Source organism: Cupressus sempervirens, chromosome 1, assembly GCF_028749045.1.
Source record: "Cupressus sempervirens isolate cs-2001-9-10 chromosome 1, ASM2874904v1, whole genome shotgun sequence".
NCBI lineage: Eukaryota > Viridiplantae > Streptophyta > Pinopsida > Cupressales > Cupressaceae > Cupressus > Cupressus sempervirens.
In genome coordinates, this window is record NC_143118.1 from 93,340,269 (window position 1) to 93,352,781 (window position 12,513).

General features: G+C 35.9%; 1 protein-coding gene across 1 annotated transcript in view; it reads right to left on the reverse strand.

The window, feature by feature from the left end:
* LOC149576384 (ATP-dependent zinc metalloprotease FTSH 3, mitochondrial-like) overlaps positions 1–12,513 on the reverse strand; it is an 82,734-nt gene that overhangs the window by 32,550 nt on the left and 37,671 nt on the right. Inside the window, exon 5 of the mRNA XM_089817091.1 lies at positions 11,003–11,476. Coding sequence (XP_089673217.1) covers positions 11,003–11,476 — 474 coding nt within the window. The remainder of the gene's footprint in view (positions 1–11,002; positions 11,477–12,513) is intronic.

The following is a 12,513-nucleotide window of genomic DNA, read 5'->3' on the forward strand; positions in this document are numbered from 1 at the left end:
CTAGATCATGTATGTGGGGTTTCATATGATCTTTGGTAATGACCTTTGGGAGTCTGGACCCGCGTCCATAATTGATCTCAATCCATTTTCTGGCCATGGAATTTCGGAACTTACTAGGGGCTGCCCTGTATTCGGCCAAAGCTTGAGTGGGCGAGAATGAGGCAAAGGTATTTGCTGTTAACTGCAAAATAGAGGAAATGGTTTCTCTTGAAATGGAAAGGATAGTTGAGCCGTCTTTGCTCACAATACTCTTACTTTTGATGTCATAGTGATCTATACATAGTTGCAAGAGCTCGGGACTTACAAAGGTGGGAGGAAATGCAACAGCTTCTATCAATCCACTAGTTAACACCTCCATGCATCCATTAGTCTCATTGGCACGTTCTAGGAATATGGCCTGTAAATTTTCTACTTTCACCCCTTGCAAATTTGTATCACAGATAATTGGTCTTTTACATTCAGGACTAGAAACATTACCAAGGAAGTGTAAAACTGACCGCATTGTTAATCAAACATGCAAAGTCTTGAGCAGATAAACTCTTGACAACAATACAGATTGCAGAACAGAACAAAGATTGTTAAGTTCTCACCTTTTTCCGCTGAAAATCCAGTACTTTCCCTATTCTCCTTAAAAGCTCATTTACAAATCCAGTCCTTCGCATGATGATTTTAAAGGAAACCGGTTGGCTTTTTATAAAAACGAAGCATTTGCGTGCAAAAGTACAGGATAATAATTAGGCCTTAATGACATACCCCTTTGATGTCCTTCGCACGTTCGAAAACCATTCTGCACTAGCTTTTCATTTAATGATTTCTCTTTTGGCGGCCGCCTTGTTTATAATTTGCCCAATCATTTTTCTCAAACTGAAGATTTACCCACTCGCAATAATGATGATTTTCACTCCTCGAAAAAAGAAATGACCTCCACATCGTGATTTTTTGACAATATCATGAATAGATGACGAAACACCGCACTTCCAGGCTGGAAACGCCGATTATGTTGTCTTGAACCGCTTTGAACTACTTCAAACCGAGGTTCGAAGTGGTTCGAAGTACTTCGGAAGAAAGCGCCGCCACATGAGGAACATCACCTACCAAAGAAAGATATTAGAGCAAAACCTTATGTTGTACTTTGAACTACTTCGAACCGAGGTTCGAAGTGGTTCGAGGTGGTTCAATTGAAGGAGGGAACTACCACGGATGTTCAGGACTTCGACTGATCACCTTGGGGACGATGAACTCTTGGACAGCAAAGGAAAAGACTTCAATCGATGAAAAGTAGAAGAGGGGAAGTTTAAAACAAATGGCAACTCTATCTATGACTAACAAAAATAAATTTATTTGAATTTTGAAATTTGAATTTCTAATTGACTTAAAATTGTTGTAGGTAAACTTTTGATGGAGAGGCACCCCACCATATTTTGGTCCCCTTGTGCAGCACACTGCATTGACCTCATGTTGGAGGAAATTGACAAACTTGAGTTTGTCAAGTCATGTGTGGAAAGGGCAAAAACATATGCAAGTTCATTTATAATCATTTATTTGTCCTTAGCACAATGAGGAAGTACACAGAAGGCAAGGAGTTAGCTCGCCCAAGTATCACGAGGTTTGCCTCGAATTTCATCACCCTATAGTCCTTGTTGACATTAAGGGATGAAGTGAGGAGCATGTTTGTTGGGTGGGCGTGGATTTCCTCTTCCTATGGTACGACCACTGCAGGGATAGATGTGGCGGATTGCATATTTGATGAGGATGGTTTTTGGAAACCCGCTAGAGAAATCCTTAAAGTAAATTTATTGCAATTTAACATTTAATATTTTACTTTTACTTTGAGTTATATTATTTTATATTTAAGTTTTCACTCAAATTTTTTGTTTTACTTTATATGTAGGTCACTGAGCCCCTTGTAGCTTTTCTATGAACTGTTGATGGGGAGAAGCCCTCTATGGGCTACATTTATGAGGGCATGGATACGGCCAAGGAGGCCATCAGAGCCCAATATGCAGGATTGCAGGAGAGGTATGGCCCTATTTGGGACATCATCAATAGAAGATGGCAGAATCAGCTCCATCGACCCATCCATGCAGCAACTTACTATCTAAATCTGGCATTTCGTTTCCGTCCTGAGTTCAAGGCGGATGCGGAGGTTCTCATTGGCTTATACACAGTGATTTAGAGGTTGAGTAGCGATGAAGATAGCGCTACTGCGATTGTTGCGCTAGACCAGTTCAACAATAAAGAGGGGCCACTTTTCTCTAGCAGGATGGCCGTAAATGCTCAGACAACACTACAGCCAGGTAAAAATTAAATAATATATTCAATGTTCATGAATCTAAATTCTAAACTTAAAGTTGATTATGTAATTTTAGAGTTAACTTGTAATTTGTAAATGAGACTAATTGTTTTTATTTTCCCTTATTTCAAATAGATGATGGCAAATGTTTGGGGCCACAACCCCAAAACTTCAAAAAATTGCCATCCGTATTCTGAGTCAACCAAGCAACGCTTCTAGATGTGAGTGCAGTTTGTCCATGTTCGAGAACATCCATTCGAAGAAGAGAAACAGGTTGATAGTGCAAAAGTTGAATGATCTTGTCTTTGTTCATTACAACCTCCGTCTTAGGATCAAACAGCTTTTGGGCACTGACTCCTCTCCGATCATTCTGGAGGAGATTGATCCAGAATCAGAGTGGCTCACAGAGGTTGTGGATCCAGTCTTCACTGAGGAAGACCATGCATGGGTTGACCAGGTGGATATAGAGGCTGAGGCAGCTAGAGCACATTCTTCAGGCATTAGTAGACGCACACGTGCACGCACATACACAGGCCCTAGCGACGTTCATGAGCTCATCTTACATGCGGGAGATATGGCTCGACAGTCCTCTAGGACCTACATTAGACGCCTTGCTACTAGGCAGACTAGATACTTAGAGGCTGAGGCTGAGGCTACAGCCGGGCTTGAGGATGATGATGACTATGAGCTTGAGGCTTGAGCTGGAGCCTTGTTTTTATATTTTGTTTACAGATATTGATACTGAATCATTGATAGACATATGTTTCAAACTTTGATGGATCTTCATCTTAGATTCTTACATACATTTATGATTTGATGTCTTATGGATCATCTTACATACATTCTATGATTTAAATCATTATGATCATTTGATTTCTATTTACTTCAGCTAGCCTACAATTTACATTTTAGATAACATAGTTACGTATGTGATGGATTTTACGTTCCAAACTTCCATGTTTATGTATGTTAAGTTTTAACTTCTATTTGATGATGTTATAATGTGTTTAAGTTATATTCAATAAAGGGTGCACGAAATAAGTTTTAAATTGTTAAAACCTTTAAATTTAAAGGGTTTTTTCAAATTTGTCGATTCATCGCCGATTCATTGCCGATTCACAATTCGATTCGGCCTTGCTGATTCCGATTCACGTTACTTTGAGTGGAACATAATTTGGGAAGAAACACGGATGATATGGAATGTGAAGAGATCTAGGAGGGTATAGCTTCAATCAAAGAAAGGTTGAGGAAGGCAAATGAAAGGATCGTCAAGTTGGAGGCCGAGAACAAATATTGGAGAGATTGCTAGCCTATCCAACAGTTGCACCAGGTAGCCCTTCCCCAAGACAGCAGAAGCAATACAAAGAAGATATCAACTCAGCTACATGAAGTCAGGGATTGGATTCATGATACAATCCAAGATGGGCGAAGTTTTTTGCCTTCCTTCATCTCGACATTCCAATCATTAGTGATTGTTAGAAACAAGTCCAGGATATTTGAAGAGGAGTGGAAAGAGTTCCTTCCAGCCAAGGATTTGGCTATTCCCAGGCTACAAGCGTTCATCGGGCTTCCAAAGGCATATTTGGAAAGGGCCAAGTTGGTTGAAGAAAGAGGATTGAATACAGTTGAATCTTGGTTTGTTGCCTTGACTACCAGATTGAGAACACTCAAGGAGATACAAAAAGAAGTTGCATAGCACAGCCCAAGCGTCGACACTTCCATTTCAACCATGATGAGTGACGTTGGGGTGGCACTTGATTTTGAACACATCAAAGAAGAGGACATTGATGAGACAAGACTTGGATCAAGATTGGATGAGTTAGGAAAGGTTGCTATCAAGAAGAAACATTTGAACACCCTTTCCTCCCTCAATGTCTTTATCGGATTTGCAAAAGAGTATGAGAAGGACCATGAGAAGACACTACAGGCAGCAAGCGGCATGGTGAAATCGGCTGAGCTCAAGATAAAGCATACACCTTGCCTTCCCATGGAAGAAGTCAATGAAAGGCTAGTTAGGTTCATTGCCTTAACTAAAAGAATGAAAGAAAAAGGGAGATTTATATTAGAAGATCATTTGATGTAAGCCCAAGTGGCAATTTCTCTTTCTTCTAGGATAGGATAAGTGTCTAATTCTAATTGGCCACCATTTTGGTGCCTTCTCACTGGTTGTTACTTTTTCACTTTTTTCATTGGTCTATTAATGAGGTGGCGTCTTCTCATTGGCCGATGGGGTGGCAACCCTAATTAGGGTTTCTAAGGTTCACTCTGGATCGTCGGTTTTGCCTCTTTATCTCTACTGTCGGTTGTACATTCTGGCCTCTATATAAGGCCATTTGCTCTGATTTGTAATGGTCGGAGAAAATTGTTGCAAAGATAATGCCAAAATTCGCTATTTCTTTCTCATTATTGTGACTTGCATGGTGATTAAGAGCCTTTGGTATTATTGCATGGTTTCTACTTCCAAATAGTTAAGAGTTAAATTTCTTTCCAAGTTGTTAAAGTGGATTGCATTTCAATTTGCTAAGTAAGAGTAAAGTAGATGGATAGTTGCATGATAGCATTAGTAGATATTTGATAGGGATCAATACTAGACCACTAGCATCCTAGCCGCCTGTTGGGAAGCTTTGTGTGGTAAACTAGTGCATTTTTTTTTGAATCATCGCATCTATGGAGGTGGAGCCGCTGGTTAACTTTCATTAGATTCGATCCCCGTCCATTTGCTAATCCTTCCATTCATAGGAGTAGGAGTAGAATAGCAAGTAGTTGAGTACTCAAAGTTTAGAGAAGAAAGTTAGATAAGTAAGTCAAGTATCAGAGCACACTCATTCACCATCACCTTCTCCATTAACACCATCTAGCATACACACCGAATCACCATCTCCATCATTCCATCAAAGTCCAAACCGTCCTCAAACAAACAGCATAAGGCCGCCTACGTGATTACAGGCAAATCACATCGATATACTGAGTTAGTATCCACAGGTGTAAGGAACATTGGAGTTATTTTCATGTCCCATGAGTATTAACTTTTCAAGCGAGGAATTGTGTGTCTGATACTCTGTATCAAATATTCAATTGCTAATATGTTATGTGGTACAAAAACTGACACCAATAGTAACCAAGTAAATCAGTTGACCTTCCAATTGAATATGGAATATATCTATAGGATTGTTATTTCAGTCTTTCATTTATAAGAATAATGATTATGAGCATATCTTCTACTCTTATATTATTGCCATAGTTAGCAATAGGAAGAAAAGGAATGAAACAGAGGTATCTAACACCCCAAATGATACAATGGTATCTAATGTTCTAAATGATACAGTGGTATCTGACGCCCCAAATGATACAGTGGTATCTGACGCCCCAAATGATACAGTGGTATCTAATGCCCTAATTGATACAGTGGTATCTAATGCCCTAAATGATCCAATGGTAATTGATGCCCTGATCGATATGCCCTAATTGATACAGTGGTATCTGATGTCCTAAATGATCCAATGGTAATTGATGCCCTAATTGATACAATGGTATTTGATGCCCTAAATGAAACATTGGTATTTGTCATTATGATAAAGTAGTATACCTATTTGTTCATTAAGAGGTATTTTATGAACTAACCCAGGTTTCACAAAAGCATCACTAGACGGTTTTCAGTTTTGAATTCTATGGTATGTAGATTCCTTGATAAATTCATTGGTGTTTTCAATTGTTAGTAATGAAATTTCTATTTAACTGATTGTAACCATAAATCTCATTCACATGAACATAACTGATATAACTGTCTTCCAATGAAAATGAAGTAATAATTATATTTTTATGATATGTTAGTTGCTAGTTAAGACCCAGGAAAAGAGGATGTTACAATTAAAGTATTGGAAAAAAACACAGAAAAACACGGCAGTATTGCTTCAAATCTAAGGAAGAAAGATGCCCGGCGAGCTCAAACAAAGGAAAAATGATGCCATGAGAGGTCATGCGAACTGAGGGAACAAACAAGCAATAGAGATAAGACAATAGACGCAATTTTTGCAGTCACGAGCATGCCAAAAAGGACCATACTAAATTGACCTTTGTTAAGGCACGATTTTTGACAAAAATGTCTAAACAAACCCTTGTTTGAAGCAAATATCTCAAACAAATAATTTCTGATAATTTCGGAAAAGAAATTATTTTTGAAAAATTTAAAAAAACCTTGCTTTGATACCATATTACGAAGTAATTGGTAAATATTTGCTTGATATTAACAAAGATCAAGAGATCAATTTATACAAGAGGCTGAACGATGTTTCCTTAGGAAACAATCATAAAGAATAGAAACATTCTATTCTAGAAACAAAAAAATAAATATTAGAAACATTCTAATATTTACAAGAGATTACAATAGATAACCATCAGATACTAAACAGAGATAATAGAAACTATCTATTATCATAATATATATCACTATCAACATTGAGGATTTGATTGTTCCTAAGGATGTGAAATTCATGCCAAAATAACAAAACAAATCATTACCACACAATGTTCTAATTATGTAAGGTGTATAGTCCTACATTGTGACAGTAGGCCCAGAATAACACCTGAAAAGAAATGCTCCTCCATTGCAAATCAGCCTTGATTCTCTATGTGCATGTAATGAAATAAACCCAACTTCTAACATCTCCCTGACATGAAACACCTAGATGAGCATCAGAAAATTGTCTTGGTCGTAAAACTTCACAATTTTCTGCAGATATTGAGCCTATGGAGCGATCAACAGCAGTCATTAATTCTCTTATCAGCAGCAATAATAAACAAATATTTGTTAAGAATTGAACCAAACAAATGATGAAGATAACAGTTAAAGCAACTTTAGTAAAAGATAAAGCGGCGACCAATAACAACAGTAATGTAATAAACAGCAAGTTGAATGTATAGCAAAACTCTTTCAACGAGAATGCTGAGTGAGTTTTCATCAACATTATCAACTTAATAAACCATTGACAGCAACAAGACAATGTGATGATTTGAATAGAACGAACAAACAATTAAAAAGAAGATAATAAGCAATAATTCACTAAAAGGAATTCATTATATATAATCCAAGAGGTGCAAACTGATTTGTTTCTAAGAAGTACATTCATTAAGACATGTCTCCTCTAGGAGATGTCTAATATCAAAAGGGGTGAGTCCCTTCAATAAAATGAAAATATAAAGAGCACTTATGGAGAGCATTGGAATGGTATGGGGTGTGTATGAAATATACCTATCAGATATTCACCTAGGCATTATTTAAGAAGGTTGTCTCAAATTTGATAAAAAAAAACATGTGGAGACAATAAAAAGCTTTTGAAGAGGAAATTAAGTTCATTTGTGAAAGATTTATGATCGGTCTTAAAATGGAATTGAGAAGGAAAAAGGAGAACTCATCAGGTCTAGAAAATAATTAAAGAAGAATTCAGACATTTATGCAAAAGGTTTGCATGCAAAGAAAATTTTGTCAATATAATAGCATATATAAATAACAAGAGACTCTTGAAGCACATATTTGTGTGAGAGATGTGCAAGTAGAACGGTAAAAGCACAGATCCGTGTCACCATTAATGATAACAAAACTTGTTTTGATCAAATCTCATTTCTCTATCAAAACTCAATTTTTTTCAAAAACTAAAAATACCTTTTTATAGATATCAAATTCAATATCATCATTATATAAATTTTTGAGTGTTTTGATTAGTTATAATATGTTATAATCTCAAAATATTATAAGTCGATATTTCAACATTTTAGAAAATGCTCCCTCAAAAAAAGGAAAAAAATAGTAAATCATATCAAAAAAATTAAAAAATTATATTTATCTCTAGAGGAGAGAATCCTCTTCATGAATATGTAGTTTTTTTTCAAGAAGGTATAGATTTGATAGAGAAGTTTTGACGGGACGAAAAAACTATGGAATTCTGATAAGGTCAAACTTGAGTACTTCTAACAAAAAAAATATACATCAAAAATAATTATTTCTTTTTTTGTTTACTAACTATACATGTCACCTATAAGATATTTTCAAATCAGAACAAAAAAAGATGATTTGCATATACTTGTTTGACGGGAACATCTTATATTTTTTTACAGTTAAAAAAGGAACTTCAAAATTTAAAAAAATGAATAAATTCTTACTCAAAAAAATTATAAAAATTATATACATAAAATTCATCCAATTCTACACATTTTCAGTTTAAATCTTCATATTTTAAACACTAATACCATTTTTTTTGTCATTAATGTTGAACCGTAACATTTTGATATCTCATTTCTTTATAAAAGGTGACACGGGTTTGTGCTTTTACCAAGAAAATGTGATAAATCAATCAAATTTAGAGCAGATTTATAAAGTACAGCAGCACTTCTAAGAGTATGTTACAAACAGTTTTGGAGGGGGAAAAATATATAGAACATAAAAACAGAACATTCAGGGAGGCACTGAATAATGGAGCAGATGTGTGAGAGATTTATGGAGGAAGGAAGAAAGGATGGAGTATTAGAACTGAAGGAGGAGTTTGAAGGAAATAAGGTTATGACTCTTGAAAGGTTGTAAAATAGAGATGTTGAGACTCTCCCATCATGAAGATATAAATAGGAGGGACAGTCATTTGTTGAAGGCATGGAATATGAGATCATCACAAGGAAGGTAATCATGGTAAGTTCTATTCTGAAATATAAGACAGTTCTGATCTGCATAAATGGAAGTGTAGGAATTAAGGAAGGAATAGTGGAAGACGAGAGGAAAGGAAAGAGAATAAGTATGCAACTTCCATAAGGACAGCAATGATGATGAGTTGTGACACTTCCAAAGGGTGGTAATTGTGAAAGGTTGTGACCAGTGCGAAGGGTAGACATGATGAGGAAGTGTGACTCTCCCTCACATTGTAAGATATAAAGTGGAGAAGATTTCATCTGAGGAGGACATCTAAGGGAGATCAACGTTGGGAATAATAAATCATTCTGGAAGGCAACAATGAAAGGCAGTGACTCAATTCTCACTACAGGTGGTGACCCTTTCACCAACAATGTCTAAAGGAGAAAGCATTCAAGGATAATTTATCTAACATCATTCACCAATACATCAAATCATCACTCAATCATCATTCGCTAACATATCAAATTATTAAATCAAAGAAAATCATTATATCATTCATCAAACAACAATTGGAAATAATGCATAAAGACCTGCAATCAATTCTTCTATCAATTCAATCAGTCTACATTAATCATTCAAACATCGAATAGAAGAAGAGAATAAAGTCACAAGAAAGGTAGTCATAATTACAGCGCTAACTATATATATTGTGGAGTTAGTGTTTATTACATAGTGGAATGGGTTTCTGTTCTTAATAGATAATTTTGTGTGCATCTGCATATCTTTGATTCAGTATGCATTTCAAGATTATCTGTCATAGTATAATAGATATATTGCTGATTCAAGAATGTTTAAGAATAGAAAATGTATGAAATGCTATATATGTTTATGCTCTCTGACTGTTGTAACCAGCCACGGTAAAGAAAATGAGGGATTACAGGCAGGAGAATGGGGATGGGATCACCTTCTAAGCATGGCACTTCAAGGTATATGACTGAAAAAATAATGGAGGACAAAGGGGACTGTCTTTGGGCTTAGGAAGGATAGACATTCTCGGCACCCTGTTATGAAAACTCCTCATGAGCACTATAATGGAAAATGAATGCATAAAGATGTTCAGTCATTGGAAGTAAGAAAACACAAGAATGAGGGGAACAGTGATAGGTAACCTCACTAGGTATCCCTCTTCATATGGATGACATGGGCCACATGAGGCCACGAGGGATGGTATATCCACTCTTGGGCCTTGGTTAGAGGTTCTCTAGAGCACCCTATCAAGTCACCCTGTCTTATCTCTTCTATGGTAGAGTCAATCATAAAACTGATTTAAGCAATTTAGTGATTTGATCTTTATTTCCAATATATGCTTATTTCTAACTAAAGAAATCTATTTATGAATTATGACTATAAATAATTCGTAACTTGCTTGCGGGGTCTCAATCAAAGTTAAGGGCATCTCTAAACCTACTTGTTTTAAATAAGAAACTGTAAACTGGGGCAAATTTTGAGTACTCATAATTTGGGGACATTACAACTCCATTATCCTACAATAACTCGCATAAATAAAGGAATCAAGGCAGTGCTAGTATCAGTGCTTGAGAAAATTATTCAAAGCACGATAAATATGATATACAATCTGGTAACTGACTCATGTAAAATCCAATTTGAAAATAAGTTTGTAACACCTGACAACAACTAGAACCAGCATGCATTCAAAGAAGTAATATGCCTGTAAGAAAAAGCAATCATGTCCAAGATAATGAACAGTACTCCCCATGCAACTCCCACTTTTCAAACAATAATTATTCCTTGGTATATTACCATGACCTCTATCAATATCTAATAATAAAGAAATGCAAGCAATGCTAACAGTTGTAGAATATTATAAAACTATGCTCATAAACTGCAAACAATCAATGGGAAACAGATGAAGAAGTTTTAAAATAAGTGCAAATGTTGAATTTCACATTGTTACAAAAGCTACGACCCATACATGAACCCAAACAGAAAAAATAAAGGAATTTAACATGTGACAAAACGATACTGACAATGATATTGCATCTTCATCCATAGTAGAGTTTTGGCATAAAAACCTTGTCCTTTGAATTCTTATCCAGTTTTGTCACATGAGCTTTTCCAACACTGAATATGCTACGTGAACCTCCACCTCCACCTACACCAAATCCACTTCTGCGATTTAAATAAACAAGTGTGCCAATCACAAGAGCTGTGGGAAGTAATGACAGGATTTCCTGCAGCCAAGAGAGTTCTGAAATATATATTACTGGAACATAATTATGTGGATCAACTCCTGAATCTTCCTGAGCTTCCATCAACTTGCGCTCAAATGACTCAACGCTTCCAATTTCAAAATAGTATTTGTAATGACTAGCATTGCCTCTGCTAACATCAGGATGAATTTCACTATCTACATCAGTATTGCCATCTCTAGAAACCGGATGAGGTGAATCCTTAACATATATCTTCGCCACAGATCTGTGAGAAACTTCAATGTGATCTACCAAACCAGGCTCCAAAAGCTTATTCTTAAACTCTTGAAAGCTAATCTGCATAAGAGGTGAAAACAGATCAGAACATTTTGTATAAACTTATGATGGATACAAACAGCACTTGAGCCCACAGCAGAACAATGGCATGTGTCTTAATGGAAATTAAACTTATTGTGTTCTAAAAATATATAATCTCTCCTTATTAGTTTCTGCAATCAGCATATTATTTTAGTAAAAGCTTACAAACATACTAAATATCTGCATTGTCTCCTTGCTAAATTTTTCATTTATCACTAATATTGCACAAGAGACACAAAAGGATGCACAAGCTTACAGAATTAACTTGAATAAAAAAAATCAGCCGAAAAAAACACCATCTCAGTATACATTTTCACTAGGTGTCCTCTATGTATCAAGGCCAATAGGTTCAAATATCCAGGGCACGTGAATGTCTTACCATTCTGTAATGCAAAATAAGCAATTAAACAAGTATGAAGGCATATGAAATTCCTGGCTCATGTTGGAGTTTGTACCTGCGATAGAGATCTTTCTCTCTAGAAATATGGACATTATTATCATTATGGTCACCTTCAACTGAAAAGGACACTTATGATTAAATTGTAATATTAAATATAAAGACGTGTCATTCAACATGCATTGAGGCATGAAAATACAAAGAGTTGGTTTTGTAATGAAGAATTATAGGCTCCTCTCTTCTCTACTCCATGTTACAATTTTGGCAATAATTTGTCGTTTACCATCAACTTTTAGTGTACTTGGTCAAGGATTCCAATGTAGAATTCTCCTTGGTTCTCTCTACCAGCTTGCAACTTTTCAATTCTCTATTCAAAATGATGCACTTCCTTCCAAAGAGTTATATTCACTCCTTGCAACTCTGTGTGGGATGTTTGAGATGCTCAAGCTTCTTTACAAGCGATTTTTTGAATTGCACAACTAACAACTATTGAATGAATGAATGAAAGATTTTTAATGACGTCCACAAGACCAACGAACCAAAAGAAGACCCATTAATCAGTCTACTGAGATTTTCTCCAAGCTTTCCCTTTTGTTGTGGATCTCAAATACCGATTTGT